Source organism: Polyodon spathula, chromosome 3 (assembly GCF_017654505.1).
Source record: "Polyodon spathula isolate WHYD16114869_AA chromosome 3, ASM1765450v1, whole genome shotgun sequence".
NCBI classification, from domain to species: domain Eukaryota; kingdom Metazoa; phylum Chordata; class Actinopteri; order Acipenseriformes; family Polyodontidae; genus Polyodon; species Polyodon spathula.
The window spans coordinates 46,732,970-46,756,808 of record NC_054536.1 but is presented as its reverse complement, the minus strand read 5'-3'; the positions used below and the strand labels follow the sequence as shown (position 1 = coordinate 46,756,808).

At 37.4% G+C, this 23,839-nt stretch overlaps 2 protein-coding genes across 2 annotated transcripts in view; one reads left to right on the top strand and one right to left on the bottom strand.

The window, feature by feature from the left end:
• The window catches only part of LOC121313130 (transmembrane protein 65-like), a 133,169-nt gene extending 128,065 nt beyond the window's left edge, over positions 1 to 5,104 (bottom strand). The window contains exon 1 of the mRNA XM_041245325.1: positions 4,074 to 5,104. Coding sequence (XP_041101259.1) covers positions 4,074 to 4,356 — 283 coding nt within the window. The 5' untranslated portion in view covers positions 4,357 to 5,104. The remainder of the gene's footprint in view (positions 1 to 4,073) is intronic.
• Positions 5,105 to 17,022: 11,918 nt separating this feature from the next.
• sqlea (squalene epoxidase a) overlaps positions 17,023 to 23,839 on the top strand; it is a 17,417-nt gene continuing 10,600 nt past the window's right edge. Inside the window, exons 1-6 of the mRNA XM_041245324.1 lie at positions 17,023 to 17,716; positions 19,057 to 19,318; positions 20,011 to 20,188; positions 20,941 to 21,037; positions 21,242 to 21,355; positions 21,573 to 21,744. Coding sequence (XP_041101258.1) covers positions 17,441 to 17,716; positions 19,057 to 19,318; positions 20,011 to 20,188; positions 20,941 to 21,037; positions 21,242 to 21,355; positions 21,573 to 21,744 — 1,099 coding nt within the window. The 5' untranslated portion in view covers positions 17,023 to 17,440. The remainder of the gene's footprint in view (positions 17,717 to 19,056; positions 19,319 to 20,010; positions 20,189 to 20,940; positions 21,038 to 21,241; positions 21,356 to 21,572; positions 21,745 to 23,839) is intronic.

Below are 23,839 nucleotides of genomic sequence, written 5' to 3'. Positions count from 1 at the left end.
ATCCTTTAAGATCCAACTTTTGGGATCAGTCCACAACCAGAAACCTGATGAACACTGACATACTCGTCTCGTTTGTACATTTGCTATGTTCTTATGTACATTTTGTTGACAACTAAACAAGGCTTAAATGCACCACACTAAATACACCAGTCAGCATTAAACAAAGTGGGAGATCTAACAAATTAATATTCTTAAATACTGTTTTTCTGTTATCACAATGTGACGAGAAGGTTATACATCCACCCCTCGTTATATCGTCCCTCGATATACTGCGGATTCAGATATATCGTGGTCCTGGAGTTGGCCTTAGCTGCAATACACATAGGCAATTTCACTTGGAATTACAGTTTGTTTTATTTTGTACTGCTCACCACAAACAAAAAAGTACAAAACAAAGCATAATATCATACTGTTATCACATACACACGCACTGCACAACAACATAAAGCAAATTAAATATCTACTTGCTGAAGCAGCATTTATTGAAGCCAACAAGGTGATCACTTGTAGCAGCGATGCACAAGCAAAAGTCAAAGGGCAGTGTGGCAATGAGGTTTGCAGTGCTCAAGACAAGGACAAATAACAAAGTACTTGTGAAATGATAGTTTATTTACTGTTAATCCACAGTCTGATGACAACAGTAAAGTGATAACAGGCAATACACGGCGTGTATGGCTCTGTTTAATCCATGGGTTCAGTCCTGAAATAATAGTCCCGATATATAAATCACCAACAATAAACACAAACACGATCACAAGTCTGTAGTGAGTTCTGTAGTGCTGGTGGTGCAAATACAATTAATCATGACTCAAGTGCAGTGTTGTCCGGGTTGGCAGTTTGTGCTAGTCTGTAGCGATGGCTCCGGATCGTTTTAGCCGTCTAATAACAACAAAGTATTTTTAGACACGACAAAAAAAACAAAACACTCAATAACAAAACGAGTTCTCCTTCTGGTTCAGCATTAACCATAACAAAGGAACAGATCACCTCGCTACGCCCCCTAGGTTAAAGATTGCAACCGCTCCTCCAATCCGCGGCTGCCACATAGTTTCCATTCCAGGTTGATGATTTAGTGTACCATAGCTCTGCCCTCTTTCTGGATGGTCGACTTTCACCTAGCCCTAGGAACAAATTGTCTGGCCATCTAGTCCAGGGCATTCTGTTCCCTTTACACAGCACCTTCAGGGATCAGGAGGGAGATTTATCACCAAGGCGGCACAGGTAGTGACGTCCGTTCCCTAGCAACAAGCCTCCTATGTTAGGAATGGGTTCTTTTAGGGATGGGTCGGTATACTGATTTTTCTGTTTACCGCTGTTTAGGTACAATACAGTATTAATACCATTGCTTTTATTCTAAACTGAAATTATCGTAACTCGGTTTTACAACTGTAAATGCATTTTTCAAATGCAAATACTTCTAAATCAAGCGATGGTACTTGTAGCCTTAGCAAAGTGTCTGAGGAAGAACTTTTTGTGAACTGATACTGTATTTTGATAATGGTTTTGAAGGAAACTGTCAACGACACAGAATACACGTTTCAATTGCTGCATTACCCAGAGCTTGCCTCGCCGGCTGCTCTTGGCTGCTGTCTTTCTGATGTCACACGCAACTTTTAGAGAAACACCTTCTCCAAACCTTGCAGCAAAGCACACATTTTCAACGAGCTATACTTACATTTGTCTGGATTATCAACAGTCAGTTTAATGTAATTGATTAACATTAACTTTTTTGTAAAATTATACATCATTTATCACAGATTTAGTACATTACGTTTTTTTAATTATTTATTTAATATAGCGTTGACAAGGCTGTTCATGGCTTCATTGTATAATGATAATGTCATCTGCCTCTGCTAACAAGGTGGTAGCAGTAGTTTTAGTGGTTATTTATATCACGATTAGCAGGTCAATCATGATCTTTGCATTGTCCCTTTGGTTCACAGCCGCAGCCAGCCTCCCACAATAACATTTCAAAGCTGCGTTGGGCTATGCAGAATCTGCTCATATTTCTGTGGGTGTTGAGTGACGTCAACAGCACATCTGCACACAAACTCAGAGAACTGCAGAAATCTCACATATAACTAGCACAGACTGGTGACTGCAGCTGGATAGCCCACTTATTATGAATGTAGTTTTGCTTAAACAAGTTGTAACAGTATTCCAATTTTCTTCAGTAAGTGAAGAATTTTTTTTCTTTTTTTACAAACTCCACGTGTAATAATCATGGAAGCTTACTTGTGCAATGTTGTAAATGTAAATCCAATAACACGTTTTATTATTAAAACACTTAAATGATAACCTGTGGTACATGTTTGTGTTTTAAGCAATAAGACCAATCACTTCCCAATTGTATTTGCCATCAGCTAAACAAAGTATTTTATTTATGTATTTAATTTTATACGTTAAAATGTTTAACAAACTACAGCACCACATCATTTTGAGCAAATAATAGATCTTAATACTGTTGTAGTATAACGTTAAGTGTACAACTTTACTTTTTAAAATTCTGGTTGTCGTTATAAAAAGGAAACTTACCAAGTTATTTGGCATAATACTAAATACAAAGTGTTTATATCATTCCATTAAAGGAAGTGTGTTTTGTTGGTTTTATTTGTCAATTACAGTAATTTAAGTGATTTACATTAGTCTTTCTTCATTTAAGTATTTTTAGTATTTTTTTAAACTGTTATCATACAGTGCAAATTTTATACTGTCCCATCCCTAGGTCCTTTCAATGCAGTGGGTTTGCATTTGAGAAAGGAGAGGAAGACTCATGAAATTAACTGGAGACTTAAGTTGATGAGAAGCAATTACCCTCTGCAGTACGATTTAAAACGGTGTGCTGCTTTTTATATGAAAAATAAGAAAAAGTAGGTTGCGTAGAGGATTTATGTTGGACCCGGACACCCCCGAAACTATTTGTTTTTCTATGGTTCTCTCGCTATATCGCGGCCCTCGATATATAGTGGATTTATAGTGGATTTATACTGGACATCGACACCTGCGATATATTGAGTGGGTGGTGTATTTTGTATTATATTCAGGAATGCAAGGACCAGGAAGCCAACAAACAAATATAAAAAGATACCTTGAAATTGCAGCAATATACAGAACATAGTATCAAACAGTAAATAATTGTTTGCAATAAACATGAAAATAAACAATAAAAACTCCTTAAATAAACAGCAAGCAATGAAAACGGAGTCACAGTATACAGTACTTTTCCCACAGTGACTGATGTCTTAAAGCCTCTTGAATCACCCTGTAAAGGAGTGGTTCACCTTGGTATTATAGTATTTTTCCAACAGACCACTAAGAGACAAAAAAAAACAGGCTATATTTGTGTTACAAGCTATACCTGTGTTATTTTTAGATATTAAGAAATATGACATTTCTAAAACTGTAACAAGCTTATTTTGTGCAAAAAGCCAGTAGCAGCACCTAGCAGGCTAGATAACTAGCGACTAGGATGTTGTTATAGTGGTTTGGTATTGTGGTAGTTGCAGTTATACAACTTTGTTGATATTTCAGCCTCTGCTCCAAAACTGTATCAAACACATTTTGTTGTTTCTGTTCAGAAAGTTTCTTATTTCTTTTCAATAATGGCTCTGACTATTATCTGATGTTTATTGTATTACTGCATGTTTACTGTGTTTAAAGCTTATGTGCCAGTATCAAAATTCTACACTACTGTCTGCTACATAAGACGCCCCCTCCGCCTTCTCCTTATTTTAGCAGTACAGCTGTTCACTCCAGTAAGAACAGACCTGTCAATAGTTCTGTAAACAGTCTTTAGTCAGTAGACAAGGGAACTGAAAGTTAAAGGACTTGACAGAAAAATTACCCCTTCAAGTCCATGGGAATTCTGATCATGTTTGTTTACAATGTATGTTTAAGCATTAAACTATAATTAAAAGTAGAATACAATGCAGTTCTGGTGCTATAGATTACCAATTCCCTGAAACCCTGAGCATACAGCGTTCAACTAAATATAATCTGGATACAATGTGTTTCACAACATTTCTTCTTCAATGTCTTTAATAAAGTGATTATACAGCGGTTTATCTGCTTACCTTGTGCTATAGCTATGGATTCACAGCGGTGCAGTTCTCTCAGCAAGCAGCTCCGTTGGGTCGGGTGAAGGCTGTGGATGAATTCCCGTGCCCCCCGTGGCGAGTTCAGGGGCTCCATTGCTTCCTTATGTGAGTGAGTGCCCAAACCTCGACATGGGGCCAGCTGCAAAGGCAATGCAAAACGGACTGGGAGCGCTTTATTCTCTTGAACCCTCCCAAAGAAAAGTCCAGGCTTCAAGGACTGGGCGGGCCGTACAACAGTCCTCAAACAGGGCAGTAGCATGGTTATGGTATGACTTAATTGAGGATGAAAAAATAATCAAGATGAACACCTCTTTTTAAAATAGACCAACGGTATACGGTTTGAAGCTAAAGACGTTATATATGGTGCCAACTATCTACATTTACCAGATTTGGTTTGTATTTAAGAAAAACAGTTAAATAAAAAAAACAGTTTTACACCAGAAATGATAAAAACAAAAAGCGTTGCATTTACTGACACTGATAGTTAGGCAACTGATAAACAAATATTACTGGAACTAAAAATCCCTAGTCCATGCTCAAATAAGCAGCAGTGCCCCGTAAATCTCAGAATTTGTTTGTAACAAAAAACATTACCGGCAAGTCTTTGTTCATTTAGTGTTACTTGTTACTTTGACACAAGATCTTCCCAGAAAACTACATGAGGTAAAAAATAAATAAATAAATAAAAACCGCTGAGTCAAATGGAAACAATTCTCAAGATTTTCTTTGAAAGTCTGTTGTTTATCTCGTGATGTTGCCGAACAGGGTTGGAATACATTGGGGTTTTCCTTCAATCACATAAAATAAAATATCCTCACAACAGCCCCTTCTTTTTTATGTATCCTAAAGAGTGCAAAGACAGCAACAACCCCAACTACCACCCGGCCCGTACACCAGTTAAATCAGACAGCTGGTTGCGTTCTGTTACCCAGAGCTTGCTACATCGACGGCTCTTGGATGCTGCCTTTCTGATGTCAGACGCAGCTTCTAGAGAAACGCTGGTATGTTCTTGCAGCACAAAATCCCGTTCTTCGAGAGATGCAACTTGACGTCACGAAGCTCCACCCTCAAAAAGCTGTTCAGATCCAGCATAGCCCCTCGCAACTTTGAAAAGTTGCTGCGAGAGGCTGGCTGAGGATGTGAACTAAAGAGACGATAGTGAGATCACGAGTGACCTGCTAATCGTAATTCAAATAGCTACTAAAACTACTGCCGTCACCTCGTTAGTAGCGGGGATCGACATAATATATTTATGCAATGAAAGGGTGGTTCACAACAGATTCTGCGCAGATTCATGGCAACACCTGTCCTAGTTGAGCATCTGCGTGAATTCAGTCGGAAAAGACAACACCAGGTCACGCAGATTCGGCTAGGTAGGCTGCACAGATCGAACAGCTTTCAAAAGGGTACCACGCAGGAGCAGCCGAGGCTTCAAAACAACCAACGATCGCTCATCGATAAAGAAGGACATCGCAACCCTATACGGTCATCACTAAACGTGCTCTCGCCACCTAGCAAATGTCAATGACACACACCCTCACAAGGACACGCGAAAAGCAACTCTATACAATAATTGCATTACATTTGCAATTAATAGATATTACAGTTCAAATAATAGGAAATTAGTAAAATTATCTTGAGGTCAATCCTCCAATGGTTGTCAATGCAACTGTAGATACCTATACATTGTGATTGTGAAACATTTAATACATAAAATATTTGATGTGATGGATGAATATTTCAGTGTCTTTCCCTTATTATATACTACGTGCATAACTGTTCAATTCCAACAACACCCCCCATTGCAGTAGTTTAGACACATCCAAGTTTCCTTCCCTGCCTTTTCTTAAAGAGTTGATAATGCAATTGTTAGAACATGTCATTTATTCTTTAACCAGAGTAAATAAACACAATGGTTTGCATCTAATCCATTGTGCAAACTAGGCAAACGGCCTAATCGTTGGGAAATATATATCTATATTCAAGATATACAAGTCAGTTGGAGAAGCAATAATAAGTCTGGTGTACAACTACAAAAGAACCACACGCTTGTATTTCAAAGATTGCAGAGATAGCAATTACATGATTACAGCTCAAACTAATGGGCTACCTCAATATAGTGTGTCATATTACATTGTTGTATATAAGGGACCTGAAGTAAGAAAGAGAACACAAAGCTAACAAATGGAAGAGACTGAAATCCAGCTCACTGAAGGAGGCACAACCATCAGGTTTAAGGTATCCCGTGAAGTGAGGCAAAGGATTCAATCTGGTGAGTAGTAGTACTATTGAAGCATCTGTAAAAGACAGCAAATGCGCTCTTTACGTAATCATGTATGTATTGTCTCCACTGATAAATGTTGTCTTTCTAATAGTTTGTAATGGGTCTGGAAGATATGAATCCTTCTAGCTACAGTCATTGAGTGTGGCATGATAAAGCCATTTCAATATATAATAATAAAGGGCTATACTAACTCATTAGATGCATCTGACTGTGTGATGTAATACATATAACAATGTTTATAAATACATATTCTTGCATGTTAAACCCTGGATATGGCAGCCTATTATTTACTCAGGCACTCAAACCCAATACCACAGTGCAAACAAAAGGTAAGCTTGCATTCCTTTAGGCAGCATTCAGTTTCAATGCTGTCCACACCACTACATACTAAACCCTAACTTATTCCTCCTACTGTTAGATTACTTTTGAGGCTTACTATGACATTCTTTAATAGTCTGGATGTGACAACGTATTGTCAATAGACTAGCTCAAACAGTGCATTGCTTCCCAATGCATGTTCACAGCTTTTACTTACCCACCACAATCCAGGCCTACATCAACCTGAGTTTGAACAGGATGGGATACTCATAACAATGAAGACGGTCAGGTCAATGTATGTCTGCATAACCTTTTTCCTTACTGTTATTGTATCAAATGAGTCTGCACACAGTTCACATTGTTTGAGCACTTCAAGGTTATGTGTCTGCAGTACAAGGACTGAGTATATGGGTATATATTGTACAAATCCAGACTTTTACCTTTTCGACTTTAGCAAAGGAGGCTTCTCCATGCAAGTCCCACCCAACATGTCTGCTGTGTTGAAAGGTAATACATTATTGTATTTCATACATTATTGTATTTCATACATTATTGTATTTCATGGCATGTGTAGGCAACAGCTTGGTATTGACACTTACTTCCACATGGTTGTACCTGATTTAGGAAAAGATGAATCTGCATGCAGTTCTCCATCGTCAACTAACCAGGCTCCATTGCTGCAAGGTAACTAGAAACATCAGCACCTTGTATTTACAATGTGTAATATGGAGAGTATAATGCATGCCCATATTAATCAGAACTCTTCAAGGGCTTACCATGATTTGTTGTGCTGTTTAACTCTTTATTTGTTTTATAGAGTGCAATAGTAAGAACTGACAAGAGTGCACTGGGACCTCTTCAGCGCAAATAGAGTTAATTTCTTCAACGTACTCCATGGGAAGTTTCTTTCTCAGGGATACAATTTGCCTCCAGAGAAGATTAGAAAGAAATGGAACAATCTCCTGGTAACATATAGAAGAGCAAATGACCTGAGCAGACACAGTGGCCAGGGAAGAGTTACTTGGGAGTACTTTGAGGTATGATTCCAACATGTGCTACATATTACAGTAGTCCATTGTAAAGTGTGTGCATACTTGACAGACATTATGTTTATTCAAGGGGTCCTGAATGCATTTTGAATGTTGTCTTTTGTGCTCTAGGCTACTGACAGCCTGTTTTCTAAGACTGTGGGAGCACCTCCACCAACTTGTTCAATTGTGTCTACACCATTATGCGTCACATCCAAGGATGCAATTTCATACACAACTACAGCAGCATGTGCATCTTGCATATCACTATCACCTCAAACATGCTGCACGGAGTCCATTCCCTTTCCTTCTGTAGGCCATGATACACAATGCCTCGCTAGTCTGGAACCTAGCAGCACACCATCCAACTCACATATGCAGCCGAAACCACCCAGAACCAAAAGACCTCCAACCAGCTAGTTTCTACAGCAGTATGACCAACACGCCCAGAGACGTATAGCTTTTCTGGAGTCCATGCTGCATAGATGTGATGACAGCAAAATCCAAGAAAGGAGGAAAATGTTGTGCGACAAAAGAAGGGAGCAACGTGAAAAGGAAATGCTGGAGTGTCTGAAGGACATATCCTCCACATTATATCACATCTCGGGCAACAGGACTAGATCCTTACTCTTCTAGAGAAACAAAAATAATGTATATATTCTTTAAATAAATACTTTGATTTGTAATCTTTTCTCTTTGTCTTTTGTGCACTTATGACAGTCTGGGAATATTAAGAGGTATTTATTTGCATTGATGTAACTGGTGACTCCTGTTGACTAACCATGACAAGCAATGTTAATTGTTAATTGCCCCAAATCTATTTCCCTACATTACTAATATGGAACTAGGAGTTTCACTTAAGTCAGGTTCTAGAAAACATAATAACACATAGTAACACAGACACAAGCTTTGGGGTTAGGTTTTGGTACATCATTTATTATACACTTTGCACTCAGAACCTCAAATTGTGATAATAACGGACCAATTGTAACAGTTGGTATGGAAATCAAACATTATTGCCCTGTATAAGAGCGTCTGCTAAATAAGCAATAATAATACTTATGTACACTTTAATTCAATTTATAATGATGCAGCAATGCCATTTCTTTTAATGATGCCAGAAGGATCACTTTGCATTACATCTGGTTGATCATTGACACCTTCTGGTACATTGTCATCCACAGCCTCCTCAAACTCCAAGTCCTCTAATGTATCAAAGCAGATATTGTGAAGGACACAACAAGCTGTGACAGCTGTGCTGATATTCTGGATGTCATGCATGTGTAATCCTTTCAATCTCCGTAATCTGTTTTTTAAGAGCCCAAACGCTCTATCGATCAACATCCTGGCTGAGGACAGTTTCTTGTTAACTCTTCTGTTGCTGAGGTAAATGTCCATTGTCATGGAATGGAGTTAACAGGTAGGGTGAGAGTGGATATGCAGCATCACCAATGATGTGCACACCGTCGGGTAGAAGAGATTGTGAGTCTTTCTGAAGGACTCTTGCTACCTCTCTCATGTGGTAGACTCATGCCAGCTTCCAGGATGGCCCACATTGACTCTGCGTTATCAATATCTTTTGGCAATGGGTATGTGGCAGCCATCAACTGCGACAGCTTTTTCCATTAAACCCTGTTCAATCTGACTGATGGCATGGCCTGTGAGCCAAACAATCCTGTATGTAAGATGTTTGGATATGAGAGAACACACCTCATGAAGATGTATGCATATGTTAGATTTGCTGGTGTTGAACCTGTCTGCTATTCCTCTGTAGGACTCTTGATTTAGTAATGTCCAAAAGCAGGCAAGCACTGTATTCTGAAATGGACATTTTGTACCTTGATAATTCATGTAGAAGGGATGTAAATCCCTTATCAGATCCTGTAATACAATGAAACAATATTAATATAAACAGGTGCGCTTGTTGTTACGTCTTGCCGATTACATTCTTAAAGTTAGCAACATAATGATGTATTAGTGTATTACATGTTCACAGAGATTATACTGCTTACCTCAACTTGTCCTTGTAAGTCGGAAGTGACTCTTAAAATCAGTGAAGGCACCAGTCTTACCACATAATCTTCTAATTTTTGCAACATTCCTGGAATTATCATAAAGATGAGTCATGTAGTGCACTGACGTCAGGCTGAGAATAAACTAAATATCAGCAGCCCCCTTTGCTATGACACACCCAAATAAGCTTTGGTGCAACAAATTGTCTTTCGAAGTCACATAATTAGTTGAATGGAGTCCACCTGTGTGCAATTAAGGTGTTTCACATGATTTCAGGTTAAATACACCTGTCTCTGGGAGGTCCCACAGTTGGTTAGTACATTTCCTAACAAAAACTATTAATTTTAATAGGGTTTTATATATATATATATATATATATATATATATATATATATATATATATATATATATATATATAAATGTTTAGCTCATTGCTTATATATATTTGTGAAAGTCGACTCGCCACACAGGCTCGCTCCGGTTCTTTTCCCTTCCAAACCACGAGCAGACACACAGGATTTGAAAGAATAGTGCTGACACACACTTTTAGTTACAAAATTACACAAAATAAACAAAAACAAACAAACACCTAGCTCCTTTGGAGCACTAACTACACATTTGTTGCAGGTCCCTGATTAGCTCGCAGGACAGATACGCCATTTACCTGCAACGTAAACAAAAAACTTACATTTTATATGACTGAGCAGAGCACACTTTCTGCTCCCTTCTACTCACCAGCCTTAAATAGATTGGCTTCTGACTATTTATACCCTGCACCCGGTCCTAATTTACAATAATCCCCAGGTGCGGGTTATAATTAAACAAATTAAATTAACAAAACGTGCATTCGCACATGTTTGTGGCAGGGAGGATATTAACCCCCTCCCTGTGTTAACCCCCTTTACTATATATATATATATATATATATATATATATATATATATATATATATATATATACACACACACACACACACACACACACACACACACACACACACACACAGTGCCTTGCAAAAGTATTCAGACCCCTGACCAATTCTCTCATATTACTGAATTACAAATGGTACATTGAAATTTTGTTCTGTTTGATATTTTATTATTAAACACTTAAACTCTAACAATTATTGTAAGGTGACATTGACTTTATGTTGGGAAATATTTTTAATAAAAATAAAAAATTGAAATATTTTGCTTGCATAAGTATTCAAACCCCACACATTAATATTTGGTAGAGCCACCTTTCGCTGCAATAACAGCTTTAAGTCTTTTGGGGTAAGTATGTACCAGCTTTGCACAATGTCAGAGTGATTTTGGCCCATTCTTCTTGGCAGATTTGCTCCAGGTTGTTCAAGTTGTTTGGACGATGCTTGTGGACCGCAATTTTCAAATAGTGCCACAGATTCTCAAAGGGACATTCACCTTTTTGTTCTTGAGCCACTCCATTGTTGCTTTGGCCTTGTGCTTGGGATCATTGTCCTGCTGAAAGGTGAATTTCCTCCCAAGCTTCTGCTTTATAGCCAAGTACAAGGTTGTCCTGGAAGAAAACTAGCTTCCTTCTGCTCTGACAATGTTCCCCAACTCTGAGGATTGGTTTTTCCAGCAGGACAATGCTCCATGCCACACAGCCAGCTCAATCAAAGTGTGGATGGAGGACCACCAGATCAAGACCCTGTCATGGTCAGCCCAATCTCCAGACCTGAACCCCACTGAAAACCTCTGGAATGTGATCAAGAGGAAGATGGATGGTCACAAGCCATCAAACAAAGCCGAGCTGCTTGAATTTTTGCGCCAGGAGTGGATAAAGTCACCCAGCATCAATGTGAAAGACTGGTGGAGAGCATGCCAAAACGCATGAAAGCTGTCCTTGAAAATCAGGGTTATTCCACCAAATAGTGATTTCTGAACTCTTCCTAAGTTAAAACATTAGTATTGTGTTGTTTAAAAATGAATATGAACATATTTTCTTTGCATTATTCGAGGTCTGATAACACTGCATCTTTTTTCATCTTTTTTGTTATTTTGACCAGCTGTCATTTTCTGCAAATTAATGCTCTAAATGACAATATTTTTATTTGGAATTTGGGAGAAATTTTGTCAGTAGTTTTATAGAATAAAACAAAAATGTTCATTTTACCCAAACACATACCTATAAATAGTAAAACCAGAGAAACTGATCATTTTGCAGTGGTCTCTTAATTTTTTCCAGAGCTATATATATATATATATATATATATATATATATATATATATATATATATATATTGCATGATGCACAATGATAACGCAACAGTCTTACATCAATAGATCATTGGGCACATACATAATGTTATTTGCTTTTTAAATAACGAGAAGATAGGTTTGTTGATTATTTGAGTAATATTGTTCCTTGGGATTACAAAATACTGATCAAGTCATGTGATTTCATAAAAACGCCAGGTGTTTGGTATTTGTGTTGAGTTAAAATTGCCAAAATCAGTTGATTAAGAATCTGTAAAATAGCCAATCGAAAAGACATGATTTTAGTTAATGTAAGAACAGTAAAAGATACAACCATGCTCCGCTTGAGTAATGAAGATCACCTGGGTGCTATTGACATCATTGAAGGAGGCCTGTTTGTGAGTGAAGCTGCCCGGAGAATGAGATGTTCCAGAGAAACCAAGAAACTGGCTCTGTGAGGGACAGGCCATGTCCTGGAAGGCAAAGGGCAAACACACCGGCCCAGGACCAGGAATGATTTGCACGCTCAGAGGCTATTCAGGGGTAACATGTTGACAGCTGAAAGATGAAATCGCCATCTTCTGTGGGCCAGAGAATATTTGAGGTGGCGGCAGAGAGAGTGGTGGAGTGTTTCACAGATGAATGCCTTATTGCAGATTGAGGGCAGCCTTAATGCTCAGCGATACATTAGTGTCGATCTTCCAGCAGAACAATGCAAGACCACACAGTGCTAGGATTACAATTGAACAACTTCAAGAAAACATGTCAACGTCAACACTGCCAGAATTGTGTTAATGCTCAAGGAGGTCATACCCAATACTAACTTTGTAATGTTTTTCATTTTGATAGTTTGTCACATTTCATACTGAAAACTTATCATGATTCTTTGATCTCTATTTATGTTCACATTTTCTGTGATTTTGTTTGTTATATGTTTAAAATATTTGATTAGGTCCATTAGACCTGAGTGTTGCTTTTCTTTTGTGCATCAGTATATATCAGATGACCCAGTTTTATATCACCTCGCTTAATATCATACCCCGTTTATTATCAGGATTTTTGAAAAACCACTCTCCATGCACCATAGGTTCTTTGAGAAATTACCTTTCTTTTAATATCATCTCACAAACCCTCAATAACTGGTTATGCCACGTTTAGCAGTAATAACTGCAACCAAACGCTTCCTGCAGTTATTGATCAGTCTCCCAGTGCCGTGGAGGAATTTTTTGGCCCAGTCCTTCATGCAGAACTGCTTCAACTAAGTGACATTTGTGGGTTTCGAGCATAAACTGCTCGTTTTAGGTCCAACCACAACATCTCGATGGGGTTTAAGTCTGAAGTTTGACTAGGCCATTCCAAAACTTTAAATTTTTTGTTCCTCAACCATTTTGATGTAGACTTGCTTGTGTGTTTTGGATCATTGTCTTGCTACATGACCCAGCTGCGCTTCAGCTTCAGCTTCAGCTCATAGGCGGATGGCCTGACATTCTCCTGTAGAATTCTCTGATACAGAGCAGAATTCATGGTTCCTTTTCTGATGGCAAGTCATCCAGGTCCTGATGCAGCAAAGCATTCCTAAATCATGACACTACCACCACCATGCTTGACAGTTGGTATGAGGTTCTTACTGAGAAGTGCAGTGTTTGGTTTTCGACAGACATAATGGGGCCCATGTTGGCCAAAAAGTTCTACTTTTGACTCATCTGTCTGTAGAACATTGTTCCAGAACTCTTGAGGATCATCCAGGTGCTTTCTGGCAAACTTGAGATGAGCATTCTGGTTCTTCTTAGTGAGCAGGCTTGCTGGTCTGTAGTTACCTGGTTCAGTTTTGTTTCCCTTTTTGTGGATCGGTATTATGTTTGCAATTTTTCAGTCTGTCGGTACCACCCCTGTGTCAAGAGACTGCTGCATGATCTTGGTTAGCGGTTTGTAAATTACTTCTTTCATTCCTTTGAGTACTATTGGGAGGATCTCATCCGGCCCAGGGGATTTGTTTATTTTAAGAGCTCCGTCCCTTTAACACTTCTGCCTCGGTTATGCTAAAGTTATTTAAAACTGGATAGGAACTGGATGACATGTGGGGCATATTGTCAGTATCTTCCTTTGTAAAAACTTGTGAAAAGTAATCATTTAATATATTTGCTATTTTTTTTCTTCATCTACGATTTTGCCATTTGTATCTCTTAAACATTTAATCTCCTCTTTGAATGTTCGCTTGCTGTTGTAATATTGGAAAAACATTTTGGCATTGGTTTTAGCTCCCTTAGCAATGTTCATTTCTATTTCTCTCTTGGCCTTTCTAACTTCCTTTTTGACCTTTTTGTTTGCAGTCCTGTGTACTCTTTCTGTGTACTTTCTTTTTGGTCCTTTTTTAATGCTCTGTAAAGTGCCTTTTTTCACTGAATATTTTTTTTAATTGATCTATTAAACCATTTTGGCAATTTAGTTTTACATTTAGATTTGTCTACTTTAGGGATGTAATTGTTTTGCGCCTCTAGTACTACATTTTTGAAGAACAACCATCCTTCTTCTGTGGGTGTTTTCTCTATTTTACTCCAATCTACTTCTGTTAGTCTCTGTTTCATACCTTCATAGTTTGCTTTTCTAAAATTGTAAACCTTAGCTTTAGTCATTACTTTTGGGGTTTTAAAGAACACTTCAAATGAGACCATGTTGTGGTCTGAGTTTGCTAGTGGTTCTCTGACCTCTGTTTTAGTTATTCTATCTTCGTTATTTGAAAAGACTAAATCAAGGCATGCCTCCCCTCTAGTCGGTGCCTTGACAAATTGTGTTAGGAAGCAGTCATTTGTCATTTCCACCATTTCTATTTCATCCTAGGTGCTACCCACCGGGTTTTCCCATTTTATTTGGGGGAAGTTGAAATCCCCCATTAGTATGGCTTCTCCTTTGCTACACGCATTTCTAATGTCATTGTATAACAGATTATTTTGCTCACCGTCTGAATCTGGCGGTCTATAGCATGCTCCTATTATTATGCCCTTTGAATTTTTGTCTGTTATTCTGACCCATATTGATTCAGTTTTATTTTCTTTGTCCAGGTTTAACACCTGGGCTTCAAGACTGTTTCTTATGTATAGCGCTACCCCTCCTCCTCTTCTGTCCTGCCTGTCTTTCCTATACAGTGTATACCCACAAATATTATATTTGTCCCCATCACCCTCAGACAACCAAGTTTCAGTAACACCTAACACATTATAGTTACTTGTTAGTGCAGTAGCTTCAAGTTCTAGAATTTTGTTTCTGATACTTCTAGCATTTAGATAAATACATTTAATGGTTGTCTTACCTGAGTTGTTGTTCTTGTTTTGATACAGTCTCCCTTCTGTTTTTTTGTTGATTTCTCCCCCCTTCCTTTCTAGTTTAAACGAGGGAAGAAGTCTTGAAGGTACTTGAAGGCTGCCGACTCCTTATCTAGAGCTCTGGCAAATTGTTTCATAAGGCCCAGTTTGATGTTCAGTGGTGGCATCAGCACCTTCCGGGGGTCCACCAGTGGCTCCCACTTGACGTTGTTCCTCCCCACAGAGAACTCGGTCTGCTATGGCCAGTCCCGCTTGTGGTAGTGTCGCCTAGGTGTCCCTGCTGTCCCAAAGGCAAAGATAGCAGGAAAACTTCGTAAAACCGCCTTGGAGACCCATCAGGAATGCCACCATTGCAGCCTCTTGATGCCATCTCAGAAAAATGCAGATATGTATCCACTTAAGCAGCTGGAACTAAACTGAACTGGTGGGCTTAAGGCCCTGTATTTATACTACTATTTATATTACTGGAAAGTTCCAGAAGTTACTCCAAGTTTACTCAGCACTGAATCTATCTGGAATGTTCTGGAAAATAGGTAAATTTCAAAATATCTCTGTCCTGGTCACAAAAGCAAAGTTTGTGGGGAATAATAGCCATTTTCTATACTTTTGAGGCATAAACAATTAGGAAATAACACTTACTACCCAGGAACCAAAAAAAAAAAAAAAAAAAAAAAAAAAATGTTACACGGTGTAATCATTGAGATGCTGCCCTCTTGTGGGCATATATGTTTGTGGAGAGAGCAGTGTGCAATACTACAGTAGAAGCTAATTGTACATTAAAATAGAGACACCTGGCAGTGGGTTCCCTTGCAGACTCCCTTAAAGAGAGATAATACGCATTAAATTCAAACTTCTCCCTCAATAAATATACCGTAAATGTATAGCTTTATTAACAGTTAGGGTGAGATTTTATATGTTAGAACTGGACAGGGTGGCATAGATATGTGGAAAGGAAGTAAGAACACAGAATTGTAAAATACTATGCATTTAAATAATTTCTATTATTAAACGATTGTTTATGAATGAATAGGTCAAGTTTTTTATATCATAACATCTATACAGCTTTTATATTTTTATTGTAACTTGACTTGTTATTTTTGTCACGAGTAAAGAATAACACCCTTTATAAAAAATGCCTGCACTGCAATTTTGCATTTTAACATGTTTTTGCTATGCGGGTCTATATTCACATTTTTCAAGGCTACTTGCATCTTGTCAGGCCCCTGTATTGTTAGAATTAATGTAACCGGTAGTCTAAAACAGAGAGAATGGATGGATGCCAATTATAAATTTACAGCAGGAGAAGCAAGGTGGAACGAATGTATGATTTTCAAAGTAGGATAAATAAAGGATGTCAATCATTCTATATACAACTGTTTGATGGATCCACGAATTGTAAATGTGCATGATATCCTTTATCCAGTCAATATGCGAGGTGCCACGGCGATTTACAGTTGAGCATATATTTGTAAAAGAAAAAAACAAATGAAAGAAAAAAATATTTATGCTTGCAGTACTGACGCTGTTGCAAGAAACTCCCTTCAATCCGATGACATCAGATCACACAAGTGCAGTTCTGGCTGTCAGCTATCCGACCAAAGCACCGGATTGGCCAATGGCCAGATAGCGTGAGCTCTGCTCACCGTATGATTTGCTTCTGATTGGCCTGATATATTATAAAGGGGTGGGAAGAGGTGGCAATGTACCGCCAGGTTATAAACATATCTATCTAATTTACATAAAATGAGCAGCAGCAGCCACAGCAGCCGCAGCAGCATCATCAGCAGCATCATACTGAAAACTTAAAACCGGCTTCAATGCAAAGGACTTTGTGCATCACTTTAAATTAACCATTATTACAGTTGAATTGAAAAGGTCTACCAGAAAACAATTTTGAGGATAGTTTATATTTTTGTATAAATAAACTTTGGATTGCTGTTAAACTTTGTTTTATTTTTACTAAATGTACACTGAATATGTACAGTACCATAATATACTATAAGCACCTAGTTTATTGTGTCGTTTGATCAAAAGTCGAACGTATTAAATACTTTTCTACTTAAAAGGACTATTTTAGTTAGAGATATTCTATTTTTGTAAGATAAACTACTATCTGGACTTAAAATACGGTTAAAAAAAAGGATTGTAAAAGAAGATCACAATGTGGGCTTTCCTGGGAATCGCCACCTTTACCTACATTTACAAGAAATGCGACGCCGTTATATCTTATGCCAACAAGGAGGTTCTGTTGACAGTTACAGTTTTTTTCACACTGGGATCGGTGCTGTCATATTGTAGGTATCGTTATGGACAAACACAACACAAACCATCACACTTGGGTCTGGTTCTTCAGCTCATTTCAGCTCTGCCTCTCGCTGGCTTTTTCTTTAAATCAGCCACCTATTCTGACACAGATGAAAAGTCTGTATCCAAAAAGGTAGGTTTTTACCTAATTAATGTTATCCCAGGTTTTTTTTTTTTTTTTTTTGTGAAAGGTACAATAATATGTGTGAATTTATCTGTAATGCAAACACCCTTACCAACCTTTCATTATAGGACCTTTTTAAGTGTATTCATGTCTTTCAAAGTCTGTTTTAATTATTAAAATCAAGTTAATATTCACGGAAATGGTCTAAGCTGTTAAAACAAAAAGTGTTCTCATTTAAATTTAACACTTGAGTAGTTACAGATATTAGCATTCAGTTGTTTATGTTTTGTTTTTGTATGTCTTGTTTGTTAATTTAATTAATTAAGAAATTAAGAAAAAATATTTGCATTCTATGAAGAACACATGCAATAATTTGATGCTAGGATCAATATTGTATTTTTCACAAATGGTAAAACCCTAAGCTCTGTATTTTATTATTTAATGAAATAAAAACTATGAATGTTGAAAAATAATAAGATGTCCACTGAGGGGAGGTGGTGATTGATTTAGAGAATGTAATCAAACTGGACTATCAACAGGGCTTATAAAATAGGGCACTGAAGGCTAAACGTTCCCTTAACGCCCACCTTGCCCATTCCTAATTTTGAACTTAAAATAAGGCAGAATAGGGAGGCATACTCTAGTCTAAAACTAGCATGTCCACCATTTTAAATGACTTTACTTATCAAGACACAATAGCATCAGTATAAAAGCTATTTAAATAATGTTTTATTAATAAAATAAAGTTAATATTCATGAAACTGTTCTAACCTGTTGTGAAACAAGGCTTTATTGGTCAGGAATAATTGTCCCAAAAATGTGTGTACAAAAAGATTGTAAAATACTTTTAAATGTGGAAAAGCAAGTATGTAATAACCCCTATCTTTACACCTGTCACTCTCCACATCGCTATGCAGCAACATTTGATAAATGGACAATTTTCAGTGTGAAAAAATGGCTGCCTTATCAAACAGCTGTTATAATTATTTTCATCTCTTAATATCTTGGTTCTGAAGGTTTGATTTTAAATTGTTTCGAAATATGCATTAGACTCTTAGTCCATCCTCCAGATAGTTTCTATTAAATTTTCTTAGACTGAATCTATTTTATTATGAACAGTTACTACTTGTATAACTTGCTTGCTGGAGGCCTTTCCTTATTAAACCTCATGTACCTGTTACACAGTTTAGAGTAGCATTATAATATAGTGTTGCTTGAAGTATAATTTTTTTAAACAGAAATGTGTATCATATAGTGTATATTGAATAGGGTTTGAAATATAAGTATGTAATCTTGCACAACACTGTTGCACTTTTCTTAATTGCCTTTTTTTTTTTTTTTTTTTAAAGCACTGGCGCAAGAGAAAGGAAGCCCAGCTGAGGCACTCTTCTCAGACAGAGTGCGGTCCAGGAGCTGCAGTCCTTGCCAGTTCTGACCCGGATGTCATTATTGTGGGTGCTGGTGTCCTTGGTTCAGCCATGGCTGCAGTCCTGGCAAGGGATGGCAGAAAGGTTACAGTCATTGAGAGAGACCTCAAGGAGCCAGACAGAATTGTCGGAGAGCTTTTACAGCCTGGTGGATATCGTGCGTTAATGGAGTTAGGACTTGAAGGTAATCAATTATTTTTGTCTTCATCAGTGCACCATCTCAATTTCATTTTTTTTTTCCAAATTAACTGTATTTTTAAAGTATGTTTGTTATCCTTGGGGGATTTTAGAGTTCTGCAAAGTCGAGCCACAATACTGCCCACATTTAGGCTCGGTGCCATTCAGTCCTGTCCCTCTAATGCAGAGGATGCAAATTGTGCCAGATTGTGTGGTGGTTGGTTTGTTGACAAATATTCAATTGGGGCTGCAGTAGTTTGAACTGCCAAAATGATTTCACTTTTGACTTTAGGTGGATTGTAATGAGGTTGGAATGGCCTGAGGAAAGACCTTTCTGTTAGAAATGAAAAGTATGACTAAGAAATGTGAGTAGTGGACCCCCCCCCCCACTGCTGCAGTATAAATATTCGCTTTCATATTACGGTGTTTTGGTGAAATAAACATAATTGAATTAAAAAAATAGATAGGATGTTATAAACAAAATACCTAATTTCACTGTATTTGTATTGTACATAGTAATGTTAATACTTGGACAAATAAATCACTGCTTGGGGAAAACACCACCAGGATTTAAACAGAGTTCAAGGGTGGTGGTATTAGATCTGCCACTGTATAGAGTCTAAACCTTAGACCATTACAAAGTAGTTTCTTACTATTGGAAATAGAAACCAACTTTGTAATGCTAATATTGTGTCCCAGGTTCAGTTGAAGGTCTGGATGCTCACACAGTACAGGGCTATGTTATTCATGATATGGACAGTAAAGCAGAAGTGGAAATCTCATACCCAGTGGAAGAGAACAAGGTTCAGTGCGGAAAAGCATTTCACCATGGGCGCTTTGTGGTGGGGCTGCGCGGTGCTGCTTCAAAGGAATCAAAGTAAGTAAACATTTTCTTGTTTGTTTATTTAGCAGACTTACAGAAACTAGGGTGTGTGAACTATGTTTCAGCTGCAGAGTCACTTACAGCAACGTCTCACCTGAAAGACGGAGCACAAGAAAGTTAAGTGACTTGCTCAGGGTCACACAGTGACTTAGTTAGTGAGCCGGTATTTGAACCCGGAACCTCCTGGTTACAAGCTGGGGGATGTAGTCTTTTGGCCCCTCCTGGCCTACATTTTTCTCTCCTTTTCCCCCTAATTTGCCACATTTCCTTTCCCTTGTGCATAACACCGGCCATTCCAAGGCCACATCCTCCTCCTTTAAAACACCACCACCCCCCCTCAGGTCTCACACTCTCCCTCTTCATCATTTCTGGACGCTTGAGGGCGGGTCAGTCGTTTCTCCAACGACCTTGGGAAGGGAACATGAACTACTGTGGCATTCTGGGGGATGTAGTCTTTTGGCCCCTCCTGGACTACATTTTTCTCTCCTTTTCCCCCCAAGTCTGCCACAATGATTAATTACTAATACACTCAACCAACTGCTTTATGACCAGCATTTATTGCCCAGCTTTGGTGAGGAACAGTATATTGTACATGTTTATGAAAGCAAATGAAGTGCTCCATAGAACAGGGAAATGCTTTTAACATTTAAAATTCTTATTCCATCTTTTTTCATTTTGTTTAACAGGCTATTAAACAAAACACACTATTTAAATGGCATTACTAACTACTGGTTACATTTTCACAGTGTAAAGTTAATTGAAGGAACTGTGACTAACCTGCAAGAGGAAGAAGGCTGTGTTACTGGTATCCAGTATAAAGATAAGGAAACTGGAGATATAAAAGTAAGTTCAATATTATACGACATAATGCTTTTTAATACTGTAACAGTAAAACTGAAAACTAGTACTTACATTTCAATAGTAGTCTGTGGTTTCCTGGAGTTCTATGTGAAATTGAAACTTTTCTTTTGTCTTGTTTAACAATGCCATTTCTTTTTATTTAATATTACTAAGATTTTACTGATGAATATACTTTTAATATTACAGGAGCTTCATGCCCCATTGACAGTAGTTGCTGATGGATGCTTTTCCAAGTTCAGGAAAAACTTGATAACAGGCAATGTCAGCATTTCATCTCATTTTGTTGGCTGCATAATGAAGGTAAGAGGGACCTCAGGTTATAATATGTTGTCAAGCAACTGGAAATGTAGCCTTATTAACAATCTAAAAAAAGTCTTCACAGCGCTATTGTTTTTTTGTTTTGTTTTTTAAAGGGCTGGCCATTTTTACTTCAGAACAAAACATTTACTTACATTAGATTAAATTGTAGCCTTAGCTTTTTTCATGTGATTAACAGGTAAATATGTTCTGTTTGTAGAATTCCCGACAATTCAAGCCAAACCATGCAGAACTGGTTCTAGCCAATCCCAGCCCAGTTCTTATTTACCAGATCTCTTCCACGGATACCCGGGTCCTGGTAGACATCAGAGGCGAAATGCCAAGAAACATCAAAGACTACATGATTGACTACATCTACCCACAACTACCAGGTAGAGGCCCTGAGTGGAAATTAGAACTGCATATAAACTAGGGCTGTCAAGGGTTTAAAAAAAACAAAATGAAAAAAAATGTAATTAATCTCGTGATTTAAAAAAATAAATAATAATCTTGGTTAGTTTTGGTTTTAATCGCATATTAAAATTGCAATTGCTACATCCATTTCATTTTAAATGTGTTTTGTTACTGATGCTATTATTATTATTATTAACTGTAAACAGAATCATTTCAAATGTATTTATTTCTGTATTTGAGACTGAACGCGATAACTAGGTGTACCCCGTGCAATTGTCGAATTATTTATTTTTGGCATTAGCCCAAATACGTAAAAGCAAAACCATTAAAAATGTATTAACAGGATGTAAGTTTTTGTATAACTGGAAACAATTTACAAACTACCTTGGTTATTGTGTGTGTTTTTACTTTACCAAGGAGTGCTGTGCTGACTTGTTTGGGCTCACTTGAACTTGCAGCAGTTTTTTTAGGTCGTCCACCAGGTCTCCGTACACCGTATGTTCTGTGAGAAGGTGCCGAGTTGCTGAGTCTCTGCAGTGATTTTTCTAGTTTTTGTTGATGTGCCTCACAAGTAGTATTTGTTTATGTTTTAACTGCATGTGTCCACCTGCACATGTACCCATTAGTGGGAAACAGGAATATTGTTATGACGAAATATGAACAAGAAAGACTTCTGGGGTACTGAGTGGTGTCTTGTTTATTTAACCAGGAAATGTACCTATTGAGAACGTCACCAAAATTGACTAGGGGTAATAATTTATTAATTTATTTATAATAAATTACAAATACAACCAACACAATAAAACATGAGGTTCAAGCTTGGTCAGCAGCAGAGATCGGAAAACACAATAAATAGGATATCTATTTTTAAATGTGATTGTGGACTGAAATAAATTACACTGTGTAACAAAAAAAAAAAAAAAAAAATGTTCCTGGGTAGTAAGTGTTATTTCCTAATTGCTTATGCCTCAAAAGTATAGAACATGGCTATTATTCCCCACAAACTTTGCTTTTGTGACCAGGACAGTGATATTTCAAAATATCACTATTTCCAATGGGAAAATGGGCAAATGTGTTCCTGTTCGTTCACATACAGTCAGAAAAAAACAACATATGAATCCAAATTAACATGTATTTATACTAAAGTAATACAAAGATGAGTACAAAAGATTTAGAAGTGAGTAGTTTTTCGAGATTTACAATTATACTGTATTTAATACATGTAAATTTGGATTCATATGTTGTTTTTTTCTGACTTTATGTCAACAAAAAGACACAAAAGCTCCTGTTTTCTCATTGGAAATAAATGCAAAGTTTGTGGGGAATAATAGCCATTTTCTATACTTTTGAGGCATAAGCAATTAGGAAATAACACTTACTACCCAGGAACAAAAATTGTGTTACATAGTGTTATAGCTACAGTAAGCATTTCTAGGAAATTAACTGTTTATTGTGAAGAGAACGTAAAAAAAAAACTTTACTAACAAGAAAAATGCTGTACATACTACACACAAAAAAGGCTGTCGACACTGGTGGGTGTAATGTGTTCTTGTGTGCAGCAGGCTAGATGTACTTTTGTGATACTGGAACTCACTTTAACAGCAGACTAGTAAGCGTGTTTCTGTCCATTGCAGCATCAGAACATACAAAAAAAAAACAAAAAAACATTCACTTTTAGAGCTTTGCTCCATTATGCGGTTCAGTGACTAATTTTCTACTTAAACAATAACTGCACTCAGACACTCAATCCACTATTGCCGCGGCTGTGATTGAAGTAGGTGTGCTGAAAGGCTCAAGACACAGCAGTGCGATTAACGCACGTTAAAATAACGTATCTACAAAAACATTAAAGCGTTAATTGCAGAAGTTAACTGCGATTAATTGACAGCCCTAATATAAACAGATTGTCACTGGGTTTATACTGTACTGATCTGAGTATCTAAATAGCTTCCTTAACCAAAAATTTGGAAATTAATTGTAAAATTAAATCAATGCAATAGTAAGATTCACAGGTTTAAAACTATAAACAATAAATATTATACATATTCAAGTTTTGTGAATAGGACTTATTAT